Source organism: Podarcis muralis, chromosome 6 (genome assembly GCF_964188315.1).
Source record: "Podarcis muralis chromosome 6, rPodMur119.hap1.1, whole genome shotgun sequence".
NCBI classification, from domain to species: Eukaryota; Metazoa; Chordata; class Lepidosauria; order Squamata; family Lacertidae; genus Podarcis; species Podarcis muralis.
The window spans coordinates 98,044,489-98,068,645 of NC_135660.1; the positions used below are offsets into that span (position 1 = coordinate 98,044,489).

General features: G+C 42.4%; 1 protein-coding gene across 9 annotated transcripts in view; it reads right to left on the reverse strand.

The window, feature by feature from the left end:
* PHF21B (PHD finger protein 21B) overlaps positions 1-24,157 on the reverse strand; it is a 178,797-nt gene that overhangs the window by 12,457 nt on the left and 142,183 nt on the right. For 6 of the 9 annotated variants that reach the window (XM_028728683.2, XM_028728686.2, XM_028728684.2 and 3 more), the window contains 6 exons: positions 22,688-22,780; positions 16,116-16,469; positions 13,089-13,211; positions 6,938-6,989; positions 2,018-2,094; positions 431-485 (listed from right to left, as the gene is read on the reverse strand). In XM_028728683.2, the coding sequence (XP_028584516.2) occupies positions 431-485; positions 2,018-2,094; positions 6,938-6,989; positions 13,089-13,211; positions 16,116-16,469; positions 22,688-22,780 (754 nt within the window). Of the gene's footprint in view, positions 1-430; positions 486-2,017; positions 2,095-6,937; positions 6,990-9,550; positions 9,579-13,088; positions 13,212-16,115; positions 16,470-22,687; positions 22,781-24,157 lie in introns of all 9 variants that reach the window. The other 3 variants (XR_013393329.1, XM_028728690.2, XM_028728694.2) reach the window with 1 other exon arrangement.

Below are 24,157 nucleotides of genomic sequence, written 5' to 3' on the forward strand. Positions count from 1 at the left end.
CATTAAAAGCTCAAATATTAAACAAACCTACATTTTCTAGAACTAGGTGCGGAATATATGTACTTTGGGCCAATAAGACACCTAATAGAATTTCTTGTCCAAATAAATGGATTTACAAAAGTGAAGCAAGAATGATCCCCCCCCCCCCCCCAGGAAGCAGGAGTTCTGGGGCACCTTAAAGATCAACAACTTTTATGACATGAGTTCTCATAGGCTAGAGTCCAATTCTCAAATATGCATATATTTTAGCTCAAAATAATTTCTGCCTTGTTAGCTGAAAAGTTGGCATACAGATCTAGTAGTTAGGGCTAAACTTCAATAGGGTAAATTTTACAAAGTGCAGTTCCCTTTTTTGACTCATGTAAATTGTCATAAAGAGGAGGTGTGTCCTCTGACCTATATTTCCATTCCAATAATTCAGAGATCTTACCTCTTGTGGACAGAAACAAGGGATTGTTCAAATAATTTGATGCAAGACGTTTCCTCTGCAAAAGATAACATGAATAGCATTGACTAAGACATTTCTTCCAACAACAACCAAGTCCAACTGAGAGGGCATGATCAGGAACTATCCACACATAATATAATAATATGCACATACATACTTTTTAAAAAGGGGATTATATATCAGAGTGTTGGGGAGATCCCATAATAAAATTAACATGAGATTTCCTGGAGCAGTTGTGGTATTCTGTATTAAATCTGTGGGTTAAACACAACTTCCTTCAGGAGCATTCCCTTTTTAGCAAGGAATTCCATGCAAGAGAGTTAGAAAAAACACACATTGTTTTAGCTGGATAGGTATATATTTAAATAGATAGATATATATATATATGCTGATGTGAGAATCAGGGCCTTTTACAAAAGAAAAGCCAATATATACTGTTATAAATAAGTATTTCAATGAATGTCAGCTAACGTCATTATCAAATGTCAGCTTTAAATAGCCTAAAGAAACAGTGCCTTGTGTTTCATCTTCCCAAGTTCCTGGCATAAATGTGTGCTTTTCAAAAGTGGATTTTTAACGAAATTGTATTTTTAAAGTCCACAACGTATTTCACCATATGTTATGCCAGAAGCATGAAAAGAAGAAATGTACATAATTTGTATTTCCACTTCTCCAAAACTGCAAAGATTAAATTTATGTCATACAAAAGAAATAAGTGATCCCATTACTAGTTCATTAGCTGTAACTGAATTAGATAAAACCGGCATCACAGGAAACATTTATTGAGGTTGCTTTATTGAACATGCAACACTCATCAGAAACTACTGGGCTGGGGGGGGGGCTTTTTAAAGTGTGGTGTAGTGGTTAAGAGCGGTAGACTCGTAATCTGGGGAACCGGGTTCGATTCCCCGCTCCTCCACATGCAGCTGCTGGGTGACCTTGGGCCAGTCACACTTCTTTGAAGTCTCTCAGCCCCACTCACCTCACAGAGTGTTTGTTGTGGGGGAGGAAGGGAAAGGAGAATGTGAGCCGCTTTGAGACTCCTTAAAGGGAGTGAAAGGCGGGATATCAAATCCAAACTCTTCTTCTTCTTCTTCTTTCTACTTTCACTTGCAATTGCCAATCCCAATTTGAACCAATCCTCAGCAACTCAAAACAATGAAGTCTCCCTCCCCCCCTAAATCTCACTTTTCCTAAACAGCAGATTGTGGGATAGATTTAGCCTTTCCTTCCCCATGAAATAAGCTTGAGTTGTGGGTGGCAAATGCACAGAGCTAATGTTAAGATGCTACTGGGTTTAGAAATTCATGCCTATGCTATACATTTACACCAGTAGGAAACTGACCAGACTGTCACGCTCCCAACCAGGGAAACACTGACAATGTAAGTGTTTCTCTCAACAGCTTCATAATACAGTAAACCATGGCAGCTATGCTGCTTTAAAGTCTTGTTTTATAACAGGGACGTGTTTTTATTTTGTAATGGGAAACTACTGTGGTCACTCTAGCGTCACGTGAATAAGGACCAGAAGTGAAGGGGAATGTAAAAGCGAGAAGACAAGAGACGTACCTCTGTTTCCAAAAGCCCACTGTACGCTGGGTTGGCTGTGCTTCTTCTTTTCCTCTCCTGACGCTTGCTTTGGATTTCTGTAATCAATTGATGAAACATTATCTCTGTATGTGTGTGATCATTTGAAAACAATTTTTTTCAGATACAACTCATTAGTCAGATGACTTTTGGCTTGTGGTCTGCTTAGACCTTATGTTTAGTTTCTAATGCTTGTCTGGGCAGCGGCCCTGATAATTTGTCAGATTTTGTGTTTGAAGTTATTTCTGAAATTCACAATATGGTATAACGCAGCAGTCTGGAACCTCAGGCCTGAAGCCAAATATGGCCCTGAAGCCTTCTTTATCTGGTCCTTAGAGCTTTCCCAAGGCCACCCCTGCTGCCAGGTCACCCCCTTCACCAGCCTGCTCTGCACCCTCAAGTGCTTTTGCCTGGCTAGACTGTGTCCTTTGTCCTTGAGATGGATGGAGGGGTGGGCATTTTGTAAGGCTGGAATGCCACCTACACTTAAAGGTAAGTGTTGCACCTCTTGCTCTGCCCACTTTTTGCCCCTGGCCCAATCCATGGCTGTTGTGCCCCCCAGGAGGTCTCCCATGAAGGACTGTGGCCTTTGGGATGAAAAACGGTTCCACACTTCTGGTATAATGGCTACTAAATGAGAATCCTTTGATTATCAGACAGATTCACAGATGTCTAATAACAATTGGCATAGCTCAATACCTAAACTGTTGTTGCTGGCATCCGTCTGTCTTGAGAGACAATGGACTGCACCTCTGGGGGTGAAGTCAAATATTGCACCCTGGGGAGCAATCCTGGGCAGTGTGTATGGAGGTCCTGGGCTACCCAGACAACAAGGCCTCATCTCAGCCCCACTGATGTGGTCCAAAGGAAAGCAGAGGAAGATGTTTGGCACCAGCTTGGCTGCAGGAGTTGATGGAAGGAGGCAGACAAGGCACCATACAACTGTCTTGGAGACCACACTCCAGATTTATGTAGGGTTTACTCTTTAGCCTTTTCTTCTCCTGAAGACAAGACGGCGAAGACCTGGCTAGACAACTATATTAGAGGCTAGATACCTCTGTATACCAGACACTGGGGTAAACAGCAGCAGAGGACCCTCGCCATTAGGTACTGCTCTTGAGCACCCAGAAGCATTTGGTCAGCCATGGTTGGAGACAGCCTACTGGGCCCTCCAATCCTTGTTTTAATTTACCAAGGCAATCCTTATATTCCTGGAGCCATAGCAGCTTGCAATCTTACAAGGATTCATTTCTTTAAACAAAAACAAAAACCAGCAATACCCCAATAACAAATCACACTAAGAGACCAACTAGTATCCTATTAAAGGGGCATCCAGACAAAAGAATTCAGTGATCAGAGCTATTAAGTAAGTTATAAGCTTTTTAATGCTTTGGACATCAAGGTCAGAATGAAAAGCTTCATTAACACTCAAGCCTCTCTGCCCATTAACAAACACGTCCTTATCACAGTTTTGTATCTCGGCTGTTGCAAAAGGCACTCCAGGTTTTCTTTGTTTCCCTCATAGAGAAGGGGAAAGAAAGACTATAAATATCAAAACTGAATTTGTAGACATATTTGGTTCAAAACCTCGCTTAGAAAAAGGTGAAGAAACCCAGATTTATGCCCCCAACTTACATCATTAAAATATAATATTAACACAGGCTAACTTTGAGGAGCTGCTTTGCTTTCTTCTTTGAAGCAGTGTGTAGGAGAGTTCTCATGTTTTGAGGAGTCACAGTGTTTGTGTATTCTAGTTATAAAAGTACAAAAAGAGTTCAGATTTCTACAGGTAGCAATGGCTATCCCTCTTGCAAAAGCTGCATTCATATGCATGTAAGCGAAAACACCTGCAAGAAGGGCTAGACTTCTGCAAGGCATCCTGAACAGCAAGACTGGTAGCCTATATAACCAGTTTGCAATCAGCCGTACCAAATGTGTGTCAGTTGCAATGAAGTACAAAAATATACAAGACTGTATAACGGCATCAACTTTGCCTTTTTAGAGGTATTTTGTAAGAAGTGAAATGGTTGGAGTTTGTGAAGAGGGCAGATGTAGAGCACATCATGGCAAATGGAGGAAGGGATGAAATGTCTGAACCTGGCCTCAGTGACTGGCGTCCCATAGATCCTGTAAGGGATTGTGTCTTTTGAAATATGTTGTCATCAGAACTTCTGCTGCTGTTCAAGTACCTAATTTTTTAAAAAATCTTTAAGCCTCCTTGAGTCCCTGTCAGGGAAAAAGGATAGGTAAGTATGTATGTATGTATGTATGTATGTATGTATGTATGTATAAATAGATAGATAGATAGATAGATAGATAGAAAGAAAGATAGATAGATGATGATGATGATGATACAAATGGAGGGATGGTGGGGAACTGGCAGGAGGTGCTTAATGCCTCCCACACCTGCCAAGTCTTCAGTGCAGATGTTATGTAAAAGGACAGCATGTGGGGCGAGGAGAGGAAAGATGGTTCCACCAGACAAGCAGAAATGCTTGTGCTGATGGTCTCCTGAAGACTCTGCTGAATGACCCTCCTGTTTCCCTCCTAGTGTGTCCCTTGCCTTGATTTCACAGAATGTGGACTTGCTGCAAGAAGTGTCTGGGCTTCCCAGGGACAAGTGAAGTCTCAAAGGACTTGCCCAAATAGCAGGTCCCTCTGGTTTCCCCGAAGCCTCTCAAATTTTAAGAACTAGAGCATTTCTATGCTTTGTGCCTCTTCAGGGGAGAACCTGGTGAATTTAGTTTCTGCATCTGCTTTCTTCATATGGTGCTTGCTTTGTTTACTCCGTTCCATGGGTCCTAAATAAGTTTGATGTATCTTGGATTTAGAGAGTTACTGAGTGACTGGCTACATGAGCTTGGAAATCCCATGCTCCACCTGATATTGATGACTGGGTAGTGGCATCTTGAGAACAAGTAATACACAGCTAGAGATGGGAAGGCCTGGGGAAAAACCGGAAAAATTGGAAAAACAAACAAACCAAGGTTTCCCCTGGTTTTTTTTTATTATCCAAAGCCCTTTCCCCCCCCCCCCCCAGAAAAAATGGAGAGAAAAAAGTGTGCTGAATATTCAAACTACCGTATTTTTCGCCCTATAGGACACACCGTCCCATAAGGCGCACCTAGTTTTTTGGGGGGGGAAATAAAGGGGAAAAAATTATTTCCCCCCCAGGCGCGGGGCTGGGGCGGGGGAAGCTCGAGCTCCCGCTGCTTGCGGAGAGGTCCATGAAGCCTGGACGCGCTGAGCTCAGCTTGCGCAGGCTTCAGCATGCAGGCAACTCTCCGCAAGCAGCGGGAGCCCAGCGCTGGGCTCCCGCTGCTTGCGGAGAGGTGTGCGAAGCCTGGAGAGCGTGAGGGGTCGGTGCGCACCGACCCCTCTCACTCTCCAGGCTTCAGCGAAAGCGTGCATTCGCCCCATAGGACACACACACATTTCCCCTTCATTTTTGGAGGGGAAAAAGTGCGTCCTATAGGGCGAAAAATACGGTATATCAAACTGTTGTGGTTTTTTTTCCAATTTTCCCGGGGAGAAACGGCTTGGGGGGGGGGGGACAGAAAAGGGGGGGGGCCTAGGTTGGTTTTTTTTTCAATTTTTCCAGGGTTTTTTTCCAGGCCTTTCCATCTCTATACATATTTCAACATATGAAGGAGCATCTTGCAAAAATTTAAAGGCATACGGAGTTTTGGCCACAATTGCTGTGACCTGATAATCCGACTCCTGCCCAGTTAAAACAACCCCTCTAGTAACAAGCTTAGAAGCCTCTTTACTTCCAGATAGTTTTGTATCACCTAAAGGAAGAACTTATTTTTTAAAAAAATTTGTTCTAATGTTATATTTATAATCCTTATCCATTCCCATTCCTATTTATTGTTATTGATACTGAAACATCTTAATAGACTACTGGCAGAAGAGAAAAATTGCCTGGATGATTGCTGGTATTTTCAGTGTAGCAATAGTCAGTGATAATATTCAGAGGTGCTCAAGCTTTAAATTATTACTCTTACTTTCCTGACATAAAAAAAAAGATTAGACGGGCAAGTTGTGGGATTATTATCTACACGATTTGTATTATGCAAGCCTCTTGGTAAAACTGTTGCTTTGTAAATTCCATTTCAATCTTTTGCCATTAAAGGATTAGGGATGCTGATGACTTAGAACTTTCTGTAAACTGCTTTTAGATTTCCATTCATCAAGGCATGAAATCATTTCCCAAAATGCAGCTATAAAGTTCTGAGCCTTTCTGAGGAAAACACACACACAAACAAACAAACAAACAAACAGCAAGACCAATAGGAGGGGATCCTCACAAAGGATATGATTGCATTCTGAAGTGCTCTATTACCCCAGCTTCTTCACATTCTAGAAAATTTAAGTGATATTTTAAAAGAGAAGTTACACAATATGCTGAGTATGTGACAGAGGTGTTTAATCACCAACATGGGACGAGATCACAATGGTCATCCCATTCCTCTTGTGTCATGGTCCCGAGGAAGCTTTGAGAAGTGAGTATCATTGAGATCATGGCATGAGGGGAAAGGATTAAGCCCCCTTTACAACAGTCTTGATCTTGACTGACACACAGGGATGCTATTTATTTTTAAAAAAACATCAGTCACATTAAAGGCCATCTTGGATTTGTTATATAGTATATCTTGGCTGTAGCTCTTTGCCGTATACTCTACACATTCCAGTCATGGCATTTTGTTGGTATATGTAAGCTACATTACTGAACATCAGAGCAAGATCTTCAGCTGGCAAAGAACGCACAATACTTTACTTCATGAGAACCAGTCCCCCCAACACTTTTAATAATAAAGAGTCCAAGTTTCCAACCTTCATTGAGAAGTTGCTTTCTCCCCAAAACAGAAAACATTTTTGTAGTAATAAAAGCGTTCTTACCTTCCAAGTATTCTGTCGTAACCAGGCCTAATGCTACCATAAAGGCAATTTTCTAGAGAAGAAATAAAAAAATACATTACTTTGATTACTGCTGAAAGACCTCCAGTTGCACCATAGGGCTTTACAAATTCCTCCATTTGAAGACTAACAGCATGAACTCCTTAATAACTCAGGACCTTCATTCCTCTATAAAAAAACCACAACATCTATGTTCAGATGATTTCCTCAAAGCAGTCTCAAACATGTGCAGATGGGCCAGAGTTTTGTTTTTGCGAAAGTTTGATTTGTACTGTACTACATTTGTGCATATTTTTTCATTGGTTTCCTGTTTCTATGTTTAAAAGTGAGCAGTATGGAAAATAAACTCTCTGTCTGATCCCAAGCACAGTGGACAGAGTCTGGCCTATACATGTAACAGAATGAAGTAGTCAAATGGAATGTAACTGCTTCAGACTGGATGTGAGGGGTGACAATTCTAACCCCCCCCCCCAAAAAAAAACCCATGAAGAAACATGAAAGACTGGCACGTCAGGGAGAAAAGCTGAAGCATAACCTGCTGCCTGTTGAATTAAGTGTGGAGAGATTTTTATTTAAGAGGAGCATCCAAAAATCTGACCTCACCCCAACCACCAGCTGTTGGGTTGCCATATTTTGAAAAGCAAAAAAGAAGACACATTTGCTGACTTCTACTTTTAACTGTGGATCGCTATGACGACTCTACCCATGAAAAAAAGGACATATGGCAACCCTAGCAAGACTCGTTTTAAATATTCTCTAGTGCAGAATGGAATATGAAAATCTGAGTCTAGACATTTATACCACTGGATAATTGACAAGCAGTTTTGGGGAAGTTCAACACGAGCCTTCTCAGAAAGCAAGAACTTGACTTGCTGTCTTTGGACATTACAGCTCACGTCTCATATGAAGGTATACCAAAGAAATTGGTTCTATGGCCAGAGTACATAGAATAAGCACCAGTTCCAACACTGGTGACTGGCCACAAACTGGTCCGTGAGGGGGAAAGAAGATGATGGCCGAGGTCACTGAGAGGTAGGTGCTAATGTACTTGCAAGACCCCTGGATTCTGAGCTTTCATTTTGGGGGCGGGGGGAGGAATGAGTCTCTAACCCTCCTCAAAATAAAGTTATAAAGCAAAATGTGCAGCCGATTAGGGGCAACCAACCTATTGATTCAGCCATCTAATGCAGATGGAGAAACAATTGTAACCTGCACTCAGTGACTCAGTAGAACATACCCTGTGGTTCTGGACTATAGATTAATGTGTGAAGAGCTATGACCTTTTTAAAAAAAAAAAATCAAAAGACTCAGGATGGTGTGAAAACCATGGCAAAATCTGAACATTTGCTGCCTTGAACCAACTGTATGGAAAATCTATTTCTGCAAACATGCATTGCCCAAAGAACTGCCTCTCTGTATTGACTGCATCAAGTCACAGTGCCTTTAATAAAGTGAGATTAAAGCACAGATGAGGAAGGATTTTTCTATGGAAGGTCATTAGCACAACAGAAAACTCAGGTGGGGGTAAAGCTGACACTTGGCAGAGTGTCCGCCTGCCTCTGTCTTTTGTGGTGAGGGTTTTGTCCCTGACCTGATACTGCAAGTCAGGGGCAAAAGGAAGCACCACTTGTGCACTTTCTCTGCTTGATGGAGGGGCAGCAGCACTCAACATGCCTGTCACATCTTTCTCAATGATGACCAAAGAGGAGCCAGCCTGCTGTCTGGACCTAGCCCTCCACTACTCAAGGGGAAAGGAAGACTTAACAACCTTATTAAAGGAAAATGTCATTCATTACACCAATTAAAGGATCATCTAGCACTTTGGCTGCAATAGCACAGTCCCTGGGCGGCTGCCTTAGGAGGCCCTGGATCCACCGTCTTCCTCCAAATCCAACTCAAACTCCTACATTAGCTCCTTTGCTGTTTTCAAACAAGGTTACTGCCTACCTATTCTTTTGCTTTTGAATGCCAAGCTTTCTTGATCTATATTTCTGAATTCTGTTCATACTAAATATATCAATAAATGCCTTAAGGAATCTGCAGTACTTCTCTCTTTGCATAGTTCAATAAGGATTTTTTTTTTTAAAAAAAGACAACAACATTTCACGTTGTAATTATATGTTCTAGTTGTCGTTACATGCATTTACACTAATTACACAGTTAGTTCTAATTACACTAATTGCATAAATGCATGTTAATCAACTAAAGCTTACTCAAAGAACAAAATAAATTAACCCAGAGCCTTATAATACATACTTTTTCTTTAGTGCACAAAGAAAGCAAGACAGAGGCAGACCTCGTGCTCACGCCCCAAGTCTGCAGTGCCTGATAACCGTACGGTTCTTCTAGCAGAACTGTTCCTGTTAAGTCATCAGTTCTACTCTAATATGCAGAAAGGAATAAAAAACTAATTTGAAAATAAAACTGATATTAAAATACCTTCTTAATCTCCAATTGTGTCTCCCAACCACACCCTGGAATGCTATTTCATGCAAGGCCAGAGAATATGTATTCTTTAAAATGACTATTAAATCAGCACAGACTGGTGATCCACACAAAAAAGAATGGCATCTCAGTGAAAAACACATCTCATACCTGATGCAAGTGAATGAACTGAAGGGGTCTAGGGATCAAAAACACAAAGGCAAATATGAGGGAAATGGTTTACTTACTTAAACTACAATGAGGGGGAAGGCTGGTTTTCAGAAAGGTGGGTGAAGATGAGCATTGTTATGGCAACATGTGATGGGTAGGTTGGCTGTGTTTGTTTAGGCTCCATTTATACCATGGTTGCATAACTACTAGGCAAATCCTCTGGTCTCCCACACTGAACAACTTGTATCTCTCTAACACAACCAGTTCTTTCAAGATGAACAGCCACACAACTCATCCCCCAGTGGCTTTGTTTACAGAAATAACAGGAAATCAAAGCTCAAGACTTGGAGATTTTTAATGTTCAGATAAGCAGCCATGTAACAGCATATATCGGGGGCAGTTCATTTTGAAATACATAAGTAAGTAGAATTTGACATCAACTCAAGGGGGAATGATATATAAGCAGTGCATTTTTGGCTTTTAAAAAAGTGAGGTGCTAGTATTCAGATATGGATAAAAGTGCCTTGGATGGCAGCAAAAAATAGCTGCTGTGGGCAGAAAAAAAAGGTGTTGAGGCTCTGAACCAGTGTGGACTGAGGATCAAGGCTGAGCCGATTTCTTACATATCTAATGGACTTAAATTAAGCGAGTCACGTTCTTTTACGTGAGGCATGTCCTTTTGTGTGCTCTTTTCTATTTGATAACTCTTCACCAAATGCAATATTTTACTTTAGTGAAGCAGTTGAGAAGGGGCCCAGTGGCGCGGCCATTCAAAACAGCAACAGTGTCAGTATCCTGTAAGAGGTATAAATCTACAGTGAATGGCTATGTAAAAAGTGGAAGAAGTGCTGAAACAGGAAGGTTGTGCATGTAAGAAGGGCAGACAATCGTCTGGAGGAAGGTTGCTTTGAGGACTAAATGAAGTGCTTTGAACAGCCATAAAGCTCTAGATAAACACTGGGTAATACTTTGGGGATGCGGGTGGCGCTGTGGGTAAAAGCCTCAATGCCTGGGACTTGCCGATCGAAAGGTCGGCGGTTCAAATCCCCGCGGCGGGGTGCGCTCCCGTTGTTCGGTCCCAGCGCCTGCCAACCTAGCAGTTCGAAAGCACCCCCGGGTGCAAGTAGATAAATAGGGACCGCTTACTAGCGGGAAGATAAACGGCGTTCCGTGTGCTGCGCTGGCTCGCCAGATGCAGCTTGTCATGCTGGCCACGTGACCCGGAAGTGTCTGCGGACAGCGCTGGCCCCTGGCCTCTTAAGTGAGATGGGCGCACAACCCTAGAGTCTGTCAAGACTGGCCCGTACGGGCAGGGGTACCTTTACCTTTACCTTTAATACTTTACTGTGATTCTCTGACGGTGGAACTCAACTTCCCCTTCTCTACCCTGCAGCCTCCCCACATGCCCCCCCAAAAGAGCCCCCCCCCCAGAGAGCTGGGGGACCTTCTGCAGCAAATCTGGGGAGGTGGCAGAGAGGAAAGGGAAGTTATGTTGCAGGAATACCTTTCACATTAAGAGCTCCCTTGGATCTTGGAGATTTTTAAGCAAAGGTTGGATGGTCATCTGTCATGGATGCTTTAGCTGAAAGTCCTATATTGCAGGGGGTTGGACTAGATGGCCCTCAGGGTCCTTTCCAACACTACAATTCTATGATCGCCCCGGTGTCTGCTCATGCAGTGCTGAGCATCATCTATTAAGAATTTTTATTAATAATGAAAATAATAGAAGAGAGTTTACAATCCACAAGACCAGGGTGGCTAACCTGTGGCCCCTTCAGATGTTGTTTTAGTCCAGCTCCCATCAGCCAGCAGGGCCAACGGTCAGGAATTATGAGCGCTGCAGGCCAACGCCATTGGCAGGGTCACAGGTCAGCCACCGCTGCCATCAGAAGAATATAAAGAACAAAGAGTTACCCAAGACGGTAAGCAATAAATCCTGTATTATAGTCATTTCTGGTGTTACTGTTCCATGAAAAAAATAAGAATAAATTGTTGGTGTTGGACAACAAATGCAGTCGTCCAATTTTATGGACAAGTCTTATGTGTAAAGTATTTTTTGCTGACAGAGGAAAAAATGAGCACAAGTCTGTTCTGTCTAGGCAATGTTCCAAAGACAGCTATTAATATTATTCAACTTGAGTAATGACAATTGGGTACAATTCTACTATCTCCTAGAGTACTCTGAAATGCTCTTGCATATCTCACAGCATTAGGTCCCATTTTACTATTTACTACCTGTAATTTTAAAAGTATTATTTCCAAGAAGTTCTACAGGTCTGTTTTCTAAGAGCAGGGGAATTGTTTTGCCACAAGCTTATTAGCTTGCAGTGAACTCTTCACTAAAAATCAGGCGTGTGGAACATCTTGCAGAGAAACTGAAGTGGCATTAATAGTTATAACGCCAGGTCTATATGTATGCAACCATGTTGGCTGCATCACAGGAAGCAGGCAGGGGGAACCTGTGGCCATCAAAATGTTGCTGGACTCCAACTCCCATCAGCCCCACTTAGTCTGGCCAATTACCAGGAATGAGGGGAACTGCAGTTTGGTAAGACCTGGCATGGAGTGGGGAGTCACGGGTTTCGCATCTCTGACCTAAAGCGCCACTTGAAGCTTGATATTATTATTATATTAATAATCAAGTCCTACCCTCCTCTCCGCATTTGCAAGCTATTCATTGAACCTTGTCTTATCCATCTAGATGGCTTGCAAATAATCAATATTACAGAAAATTCTTAGTGAACAATGAAAAAGAAGCGCATTTATCCTTGCACTTGCTTCCCGTTGCTTCTTATAACGATAAGAGTGTGACATGAAGCATTTGTCATACAGTAAGTAGAAACTGATTGCTTATTCTTTTTTGTAGCCAATTCTCCTCGGTGCTGCACAAGTTCATAAAACACCTTAAAAGTCCCTGTACAGGCCTGCCCACGCACTACAATCTTCAGAAGAGGTCCTCAGCAACCCAGCAGACCTTTTCTGTGGAGACACCTGGCTTGCAAAAGAGCCGCCCCTCCAAAATGAGGGAAGAAGAGACGTCATTAATTTTAGGCACTGGCTAAAAAGATACTTGCTTGCCCAAACTTTTTCTGATTATTAATACTCAGTCTTGCACATTATTCTGGTTCTGTAGGTGTTATAGGTCGATTTTACAAATTATTTTAATATTATTATTATTGTTAACCACACTGGATTTTAAAAATGTGTTTTACACAAATATGTAAGTAAACACAGATCAAATGGGCACTTCCATTACTTTGTTAAAACACAGAACTATAACACTTAACTAAGGCTAGTAAGGACAAACTGCTCTGGGCATATTTTGTGGGTTTTGTAACAAACTGTATTTTGCAAAAGGTATAAATAAAGCTAAGGCAAGCATGTTGCGGCTCCTGTCCCCCCTCCCCCCCCCAGTCAGTAAATAAGGGACTGTATGCTCTAAAAGCAGCAGCTTAACCTTTGGACTGAGGAGACTTTCTGTGAGCTTCTCTATGTATATGAAATATCACGTTTATAAAGAAAATAAGATTTTGTTAACCTCTGGACTTTCCTCTTTTTTCTTTTTGGTAGCAGGGGGTCCCTGAGCTGACTCTTCGGGAGCTTTCTTTGTCTCCACTTTATTCTCTGTTTGGGTTTGAACTTGAGGCTGAATGATGATGACCTGCAAAACAAATGGGTGAATGAAAAGAAGATTGCTCCACAGTCTGAAAGGGATTCAATTTTTCAAACAGAGAAACAGAATCTTCAAATAAAGGGCTCCTTTGTCAACTACTTTCTTGCAGAGACAATAAAATCATACAGCTGGCATATTACGATCTGGAGACTCTCTTGTCAGAATCTTTACAAATATTATAAACAAGAGAGGCACCGTTCTCAGAGACTGTTCACTTACACCTAGTTGATTCAATCGCTTGGCACGTCTCAGAATGGTGGTCCACGTGGTCTCCCCGCAACACAGAAGTTGCCAGAACTGGGGTCTCCAGCCTGATTTTTAATATTCCAAAAGGAAATGGTAGAATAGTTTCCTTTTTAAATCTAGCATCTCAATCTCTCTCCGGTCCCTCTTTTTCTAGCCTATTAATTATGTCCTGATCCACAATAACACAATTCCATGGCATGGTCCACAACAGCACAATTTCAGCTTATCCTTTGCTTGTTTACTCAGAAGCAAGTCTCACTGAGTTCAGCGGAGCTACATAGGAGCGCAAATTTATCTCTGCGTTTGAGAAAGACAATTATTACTCCTCTAGCATTAACAGGACTTTCTATACCAAGTATGAAAAAACTGCTAAGCGAGGTCATCTAGAGTGATGAGGTGGGTGTCAAGAGGAAGACGGGACTCTGCTCTGTTTTTCCTTTCCACCAGACACCAGTGCAACAGTCAGTAATGGACTAGATGAGGGTGAAAAAAGCAACCCAAACCCTGCCTCCATCTAGCAAAGGTGGAACACATTCTATGTCTACACGATGGCTACATGCAATCACATTCCACATGGAAAACAAGGGGTGAGAGCCAATGTAGCATGAAGCTACAAGTGGGCTTCTCGATGATCTCCACCCTCCTCCAGCTCCCCAAACACTCCCAAAATCTCCTGTGGAGAATTAAGAGACCTTCTGGATAAATCTTTGGAGGCACACTGGGAGAGAGGCAGGACAGGGAAGAAGAGAGACTGGAAGTTCCATTGCCCGAGCCAATTGCCATTCAGCAAGTGTATGGGCATCACTGGAAGTCACCCAAGATGCAGAGCTTAGGAGCCAGCTCATGTAGTGCCTATGACCAAGAGTATGTGTCATCAACTTTGGCTGGCATGTCAGCTGCACACACTGATGAGAAGGACCTTGCTGCTTTGGTAGCTTCTTGACTCGTCTACTGTAATGTGTACATCGTGGGTTTGGACTCAAAGACAACTCAGAGCATTCCGTTAATGCACAATAAGTTGGTCTGATGGTTGCCTAGTGAGGCACTCAGAGTTCCAGTGGCTTCCACTTAAATGGCATGGGTCTTGGATATAGCCATGTGGACCTGTCAGAGAACTAAGGTTTATTGAGGAGGCCTGATTATGGGGTCCCACCACAGGGCAGAACAATATTTTCACTCACTGGTAATCAGCCACTATTCCCTTGGAGGGAAATATAGAAATTGTTACTGTTTTACTGTTGTATAGTTTTACTTGATTTCACTGGTTTAAACATTTACTTGATGCTGCCTTCAGGAGTGTAAAGTTGAAAATCAACCATTATACTGAAGTAATAAATTGTTTGATTTAAAAAGTTTGACTTTCTATGTTAACAACCTAAGGGAAATTTGTGTAAAAAGATGCTGTTGTTATATATATATTAATCTACACCGTGCAACTGATTGACTGAGCTGATGTTGAGGTACAGCATGTTCTGCTGCTCAGAGAACTAAATACTTTGCAGTCTAGCTTAAAATGCAGAAAGGAAAGCTGTCAGACTAGCTGAAATTAAACTTCACAAAAGGAAAGGTGAATACTGAGACCAGATTGCAAGAATGAAACCACGGGCAATTGGGCTGAAGGAAGGGTACTGAGAAAGAGAAACCTAAAAGGAAGGTGAGGTGAGAAAAATGCTTGAGAAAGGAACATTTGTGTTGGAAACTGACACAAAACTGAGTTACTCAGATGGTGAGCTCTGAAGAAACATTATAGCAGTTAAGGTCATAAGGGAGTATATGGTACATAAAGTAAGGGAGCTACAGAAGGACTAAGGATGATGCACAAGAGATGCAATGGCTAAGTTTAGTATCTAGACCCCGGGAAGAATTCTGCCTATAGTGCCTGCAGCATTTTGAGCTGACGACCCCAGCAGGGGAACCATGCCCACAAAGCAGCATCACACCCTATACATTTGAACCAAATAGCAAAGCCTATAGCTATAGAGCTGGTCTCTGATATTTGAAAGCTGGACCATAAAGAAGGCTGATCGCCGAAGAATGGATGCTTTTGAATTATGGTGGTGGAGGAGACTCTTAAGAGTCCCATGGACTGCAAGAAGATCAAATCTGTCCATTCTTAAGGAAATCAGCCCTGAGTCCTCACTGGAAGGACAGATCCTGAAGCTGAGGCTCCAAGACTTTGGCCACCTCATGAGAAGAGAAGACTCCCTGGAAAAGACCCTGATGTTGTGAAAGATGGAGGGCACAAGGAGAAGGGGACGACGGAGGACGAGATGGCTGGACAGTGTTCTCGAAGCTACCAGCATGAGTTTGACCAAACTGCGGGAGACAGTGGAAGGCAGGAGTGCCTGGCGTGCTCTGGTCCATGAGATCACGAAGAGTCGGACACGACTAAACGACTAAACAACAACTGATATTTCTATCATCTTGTCTCCCAAAACAAACATCCAATCCTGCACTAGTACATGGATAATTTAAATGGCTGTTATTTTCCATGTGTTTCCTGAAGAGTTCACACAGCTTCCTGTACTTTCACTAGAAGAGTGGTGGGGAAAGAGTTTTTGAAATGCAGCTAAATATATCAGACCTGTGTCCTTCATGCAGTTAGTCAACCTGCAATAAGAACGGCAGTTCAATAATGAAACTTACCTTGCTGTCAGCGCTGATGAGGAGTGGTTGCACTTTAATGCCGTCATTGACCACTGAAACAGTGGCACTGGTGTTGATAGGAACTGCATTGTTGGGGGATGTGGAGATGATGGCGTAGGCCACACCTGCGGTGCTCAGGGGTGCTGACACAGTTGTTGTAGACTCAGTGACACTTTGTGATTGGCTGTTGGGTGTCTGTACATGGCTAACAGTATTATTGGCAGTGGGGAGGGCGGGTGTGGGGTTTTTGATGCTGACTACAGTTGCCTTTTGGAACGCAGAAGGTTGTTTGGAAGGTTGGTCTCTGCATGGAGATATAGGGAGGCTGTCTGGAATCAGGGTCTTTGGCCTAACCTGCAGGGAAGAAAAGACCATGTTCAATTCAGTTTTAAAAGAATAGGGAAGAAAACCAGAGATAGTGCAGGTGATCTGGGCCCATGGCAGTGGTTGTGGTTGTTTTTAATTTCAAAGCAGCAGCAGCATAGAGTTGCTACTTTGATTCAGGAAGTGAAATTGGGGAGGAGTGCTTAATCCCTTTCAACTGTGCTTTTCTCCTACCAAATAGTTTCCGGGCCCAATTCAAAGCGCTGGTTTTGACAGATAAAATATTAAATGGCTCAAGACCGCAATACCTCAAGGACTGCCTTTCCCCATATGAACTGACTTGGCCCCTGCAATCATCATCTGACGTCCTTCTTCATGTGCCTCCTCTGCAAGAGGTCCAGAGGGTGGCAACACAATGAGAACGGACCTTTTCTGCATTGGCACCCTGCTTGTGGAATTCTCTTCCCAGGGAGGCTCACCTTCATTACATAGCTTTAGGTGCCAGACGAAAATATTGTTTTATTAGCCAAAGGCCTGGGAGAAGAGCAATCTATGGCCTTTAAACCTATGTTTGCTTTTGCTATTATAGTGTGTATTTTTGTGTTTTTATATTGTGAATTGCCCTGTGATCTTCGGAAGAAGGGCAATATAGAAATTTTTAATAATAACAAGTCACCCACCCACCTAGGCGCTGCTATTATTGACCACAGCAATCTTACTAAAGCTAAGCAAGACAGGGAACTCTCTGTCACATTCAGTTTGGTTTTTAGAGATTATGGTTCAGGCAGTATCCTCTCCAATCGCTCACGGGCACAGCAATCCAAACCATGGGACAAATTATTCTGGCATAATCTACTCTTGTCCCAAGTTCCGTTCAGAAGGAGGGGTACCGCTGGCTGAGCCCCCCAAATCTGGTAGAGGGGAAACAAGCCTTTGATATAGTTTGACTTACAGCACCCTTTCTGCCAGTGCAATTTCTGCTGTGTTCACTGGTCATATGATTAAGCTGGACAGAGTTTAGAATAGGGGCAAGTCTCCTCCTGCCCTTTCCCACCCCCTCCACTATACTGTCCATGACTTACCCCAGCCTTGGCAGAGGGGGATGAGCTCCTGCTGAGCTGGGATGGAGGACATAGGCCAGTGTATCTCTGGCTGAGCCGGGATGGGGGACCTCAGCTGGCGTGGCCCTGTCTGACCCCGTGCTCAGCCAGAAATACACCTGTTCCAAACTCTGCTCATCCCATCAGATCTTGAGTTTGTATTGCTCCCGAAAGCACCAATTCTGCTCCTGCCTTGACCTACAAGCAATTTGAATGTTCCTCACTGCGGGGAAGAGGAGAGTTTCCTTGCCCACAGAAAACCAACACATCTAAGAGAAGATTGCCTTTATCTCACTGATAAGTTCTGCTAATGCATTGAGGTTTTTCCACCTGAGGAAGCATCCAGACATTGTATCCCATTCCTGCAACTTAAAACTTGTATGGTCTAGGAATGAATTTAAAACTTGATCCTCACGAATGTACAAATCAGCTGCAGGATTTCTCCCGCCCCTTAAGCCATAAGTCTCGAGCCTTGAAGGATACTAAGCAAAGATCTTTCCTTTATGCATGTTATGAGTTTATGACAAAAAGCAGACTGCTTCGGTTTGAAGTGCAGTAAATGGGTGCTAGATTTCACTTTTTATTTGTTGCAAGTTACAAGCCACTTCTGAGACCACTGGAGTTAGGAGTCTTTAATGCAAGATGGCTTTCCAGAAAAGGGGGGGGGGGGGACTTTGCCAAAATTTGAGAATGTGCCAAGAAGTAGCAGCAGCAGCAGCAGCAGCAGCCTGCATTCTACAAATGAGACATTAAAATGAAGGTCTCCAAGGACAGCATTCTGATGATATGATACCTTCTACTGGTGTAATTAATGCCATCCTGTCAACATGGCTCTAAATTAACAATGTGTTAAGCATCGCCTCAAGATTAAGCATAAATAATTTAATGTGTTACATAGTTAGCTCAACTTCCATTCCTTCCATTCCAGCTGCCATATTGCACTTGTCAGTTCTTGCACTCCCAGTCTTTGGGAATAAAGCTCTCAGCCCTGTCATTTCCCAATAATCTGGTATTGAAAACAGCTGTCCGTGTCATTACCCCAAAGGCTTTGAATTTCAGCAAGCTAAAGCAGCTTTCAGCTGCTGAAGCTTGAAGAAAATAAGCAAAAGATGATGTTCAGGCCACCATGCAGCTGGAGGGCCTTTTTGCAGTGGCTTAACACAAAAGCAGGTAGGTGATTCCAGTAGCCCATCGCCCAAAAACGGCTTTGGCATGGTAAAAATAAAAAGATGGTGGCATCCACGGGCTGCCATTCTTTATTAATTTTGTGTTATCCTTACCACCAAAGTTCTTGCCACAGTTTTTCCTATTTTATCTCCCACTATGTCCATGCTCTCAGCTTTGTCTCATACAGTTCTACTGTTCAAAGCCACCGGACAGCTCCTCTCTTAAATGACTTTTCTTATTCTCTCCTGTTGCCCTTTTAATAAATAAGACTCCTTCCTCAAACCTCTACACCTTTCTGCCCTTCCTTCGCTTGACTGTCTTCCCTACTGTCAACATGTAGATTCCAAGATCCCTGGAGATAAGAGCCTGTCTTTTCTGCTTGTGAAACTCTCTTAAAGCAGCACTATATAAATAATAAAAATTGATGGCAAAAAATCTTGGCTGAGTGCAGAGCAAAGTCACAGTTCAGTTTATATGTGACATATTAGGAATGTGCAAAACAGTCAAATCCTGCCCTCAGTAGTCAGCATGGAAGCCTTAACCTTTGACTTCCTTGCCTCGGTGCAGTATAGTATGAATTTAAAATTCCATTAGAGATAATAGAACAATTAATTCTGCATTAAGCTGCATTTATAGCAAAGCACTGTGAGCGTTGCAATTAGGTTTGACTTAAAGTTACTTTTGTTGTAGCCTGTTTAAATGCACAGCATTTCACCATGTGCCACTGTCTACTAAATGTACATAGCATGATTTCATACCAGTGTTAAACAATGCCAAATTAAGTGTTCTTATTCAAAATGAAGGATTAAGCTAAGGCAACACTGGGTCTTTTCTGCCCCCTTGTGATAAGTCAGCAGAATTACGTAGCTTCTGCCCTAACCTAACTAATCTCAAACTCACTTAATGTGGAAGTTAATTCATTTTTACAAATAAAAAATAATACTGCCTTGCTAACTGTGCCCCATGCACAAGTTAAAGAAACAATTAAACAGTTGCCTACAGGCCACAAGAAATGAACCCCTGACAGAACATAGAACAAGAAACCATTATCCCACACACTGCTTTAATCTCCACATTCTCCAGCAAAACATTAAGCATTAAAACAGACAATTAAAGGATTAGAGTTTTTTATTTTAAAAAAATGCAGAAAAAATGCTAAGCAGTATATACTGCAAAAATGTGCTAGATGATGATAAAATACAAAGTACAGGTTAAGTACACAGCACCAACCATTACCATTCTTGGAACAAATTATTTCCAACAATTAGGGGGTCAGACAAATATTCCTCACACACCAAGAGAGCTTGGTGCTACAGCAACGTGCACAAGTCCAAAACACTTTGGTAACAGAAAGTTGGCAATCCAACAAATTTTATTCCTAGATAAAATTGTGTTATATGGTAACCTCTCATATTATTAAATACTTCTTACTAACATCAACTTTCAGGCTGAGTTTAGATGTGATGCCAAATCACCGAGGGGCATTAAATGAAGAGGGTTCATTTGGGTTTGCACACTGATTCCCTTCTAACATCTAATTTCACTGCAAAATTAGAATCCTTCTTCCTTCCTATTGGAACAGGCCCCATAGGTAACACAAATTACCATATATACTCGAGTATAAGCTGTCTTTTTCAGCACATTTTTATGCTGAAAAAGCCCCCCTTGGCTTATACTCGAGTGAGGCGGGCAGCAGCGATGGAGGGACAAGCGGCCCGAAAGCAGCCCTTTTTTGCCGCTCGTCCCTCCGCCGCCGCCGGCCTCTCGCAAGGGCAGACCCAGGAGCCGCAGTTGGGAGAAGCGCTGTGCTGTGCCTCTCCCAACCGCGGCTCCTATGCCTGCTCTTGCGAGCGGCAGAGGCGGGCAGTGGAGGGACGAGCACCAAGAAAGTAGCCCTTTCGGGCTGCTTGTTCTTCCTCTGCTGTTGCCGCCACCACCACCAGGTTTGTGGTGTGGTGAACCAGCTTATACTTGAGTCAATAAGTTTCCCCAGTTTTTTGTGCTAAAATTAGGTGCCTCGGCTTATATTCGGGTCGGCTTATACTTGAGTATATATGGCAAGTGGCACCCTATATACCCACTGGTGGAGGAAGAGGGGGGCAGGGGGAGCACCCCACCCCTGGCAGCATGATCCCAGTGTGGTTCCATCGTGGCTGCCCCCCCATGCCGGGTGCCCAGGCCCCACAGGCAGCGCCCCACGCCCCACGCCCCTTTGGGTGGCGCGTGCCAGCCCCGTCCCCGCCTGCTCTCCGCCCCTGGTTCTGGAGCATGAAGCTCTGCCACTGTATACACCCCAAGAGGGCATTATAAGGATTGGGAGAGAAGGGACAGCAATAAATAGAAATGTGTTCTTACAACTGCTGAACATAATGCAATTAGTGTGGGTTTTGCTTTTCTGGAGAAAGCAAAGTATCATGTCATTAGTATATGACAGATGTCAGACCTCTATTGAATTTATGTATATAATGATTTCAAACATAGTATGTTGTAGCTCAATTTGTTTTGATGCTTCAGAAGCTGAAAATAATCAAAATCTCAACAATATCTATATTTTGATGCCCAGCGGTAAAGAGCACATTCGAAGCAGAGCTTTCCTAAACTGAGCTTTTGTTTGTTTGTTTGTTTATATGGAGGGGCATGTGCTCTATAGCTGCAGAGAATTGGCTCCATTCACACATCACAGTAAACTATAGTTAATGGTTTTATGTGAATGTACCTATCTGGGCTTCTAGCCTGCAGAGGAATGAAACCATGATCCTGCACTCAGAAGAACATATGTCTAAACCACAGACTGTGGTTTGTTTTACTGAAACAAACCATGATCAAACCATGAACGTACAAACTTGGGTACATACCATGATTTATTAACACTAAATCAGGCATTGTGGTTTTTTTCACCCCAGATCTATTAGGGAAGAACAAAGTGGATGAGATCCATTTATGGAGTGGTACCTATTTATCTACTTGCACTTTGATGTGCTTTTGAACTGCTAGGTTGGCAGGATACAGAGCATTAAAAGCACATAGTGTTTCTCCAGTGGTCACAGGCATTACTGAAAAGGTGAATGCAATGGTCACACAACCATATTACAGAGAACATGCAAAGGTAAGGCCATTTCTATTAAATAGTAACAGCACTGCTGCTTAAGTGATGGCTTTCCAGTCAGGAAGGCATGACCATTCTCAACTCTACAACCGCCAGAGGTTTAGGAAAATGCAGCGATTTACCAAAAGACCTTACTGGCCCTAGTCCAACAATGGACAAATGCAGCCGGCAAGTGGCTTGGACTCAGGCCTCTCAGATACTTGACAATCATACCAAGCAATTTTTCTTCAGGGGCACATGCACACTTAAATCCAATCCTCTCCAGAATGACAAATGAATATTATTAACATTGGTTTGTTTTTGGAGAGATCCGAAAGGAAGCAGTATTTCTTTTTAGTATTCCAAAGTTTGGGAACTTACTTTATTAGAAAAGTTGGCCAACCAGTTACATATTTCCAAGGGACCATGTAAAAGATTGGCAAAGGTTTGGATTGATTTTATGACATACGTTGATAAGGAAGAACAGTCTGCCACCCCCCTCTGCTTATCAATGATATTCTTCTTTAAGATTCACCCCACCCATGGCACAAATGGGTTTTATTTCATTCTGTGTTTAAAAGCATACTCAGTCTTCTATTTTTGTTGTACTAGCCTGTTGTGTACATTTGTTGTTGTTGATGATGAAGTCAGCCCCTGTTTGCTTTCAGTCACTTTTCTTGCTTTAATACACACACACAGAAATACTATTCGTGATTGTGCACATGCAGGATTGGCTAGGACTATTTGTGTTTGCAGCTTGCTTCCTTGGGGGTATGGCTGCCCGGACGATTAAGTGGGTTGACTTGCTGGTACCTAAACAAATGATTTACTCTCTGAATATCAGAACACACAGCCCATTAATAAAAGCAGACAATTCACGAAAACAGTATTTTTACCTGAGGTAGCACTGCTGGTCTTTGTCCTGCCAACCTCTGCAAGGAGCTCACCTGAGGAACTGTAATCGGCACAGCTGCAATGGTTCCCAAAGCCTGCCAGAAGAAATGAATTTTCAGGATTTGAAATGGTCCAAAGAGAGTTGTCATGCACGCCTGTTTTCTCCTCACTGCAGCTTTGGGCCAGCTACTGCTGCTCAGGGTCTAGCCTACTTCATAGGGTTGTTGGGAAGATAAAAAGGATATTTATTTATTTATTTATTTATTTATTTATTTATTTATTTATTTATTTATTTATTTATTTATATTCCAACTGATTAAGTTTGTAAACCGAGGTACCACTGTACAACATAACAGACTTGTGTTAATTCACCTGATGCAATGGCACAGAACACAAAAGTGATATCCACATAAGAAATATTTTGTGTGCTGCAGCCCTAAGAGACACACACCACCTTTCCTTGTTTCACATCTGATCAGAAGAAATTACCAATATTTAATAGTTTTAATAAAAAGCAGAAAACGTATCAAATCTCCTCTTTCTATTCTTCAGTTGCCTCCTTTCCCCAATACCAGGTTGCATTTATCTGGCACAACTCATAACCCTAGGAACTGTTCGATCAAGAGTTGCATCCATGGGTTAGCGCTATAAAACAGAAACAGCTTTGCTTGTTTGTTAAACACACACACAGAGGCCAAAAATAATAAAAAAGGGGAGCTGAAGGGGAGAGGAACAGCCAGACAGCTTCATTGTACTGCCAAGTTCATTTCTCTTAGTATCTGTGGACTAGGAGTGCTGGCTGTGTTTTCCAATGAAGCTATCATTAGTCCTGTCACCTACGCTTTCAGAAAACACTGTCGATTTATTTCCCTGAAGAAGTTCAGAGTACTGTAGCTGCCTCTCAGGAGAATGAAAACAAATTATGGTGTTCTTCAGTTATGAAATTTTTAGTACCGAACGATACATGCTTAATGTTTATCAGCCTCTTAATATTAAAGCTTGATGGTTTAAATTTTTCAAAGGCAACGCAAGCCCACGTTGAAAGAATGAAATGCTGCAAAAGTGGAAATCCCACGTTCTCTTTATTTTTAATGTTAACTGCCTTAATTTGGCTACAGTATCTGGATTCTATGTAACAAAATCTTCACAACTTGATAGAAGAGTGGAGCTCTGAAGCCCTCTCTAGTTTTATTCTCCACCGAGGTGATTTTGGGAAAAAGTAGGTAGTGATGCAGATAATATCATGGGGTGTGTGGGCCCCATTTAGGACTGGACTGGACTCAGGGGCTCGATCCAATCCTAAGAGTATTTTGAGTTGAGAACCAATGAGACCTGGGACATGGGATGCCCTGCGCAGCACCATGTTCAGACTCGCCCCTGATAAAAACAATGTAAACACAGAGTGGCTAGAACAACACCTTGAAGTAGGTAACAAAACCTGACAGAAGACAATAGTATTTACTGGTTGTTGT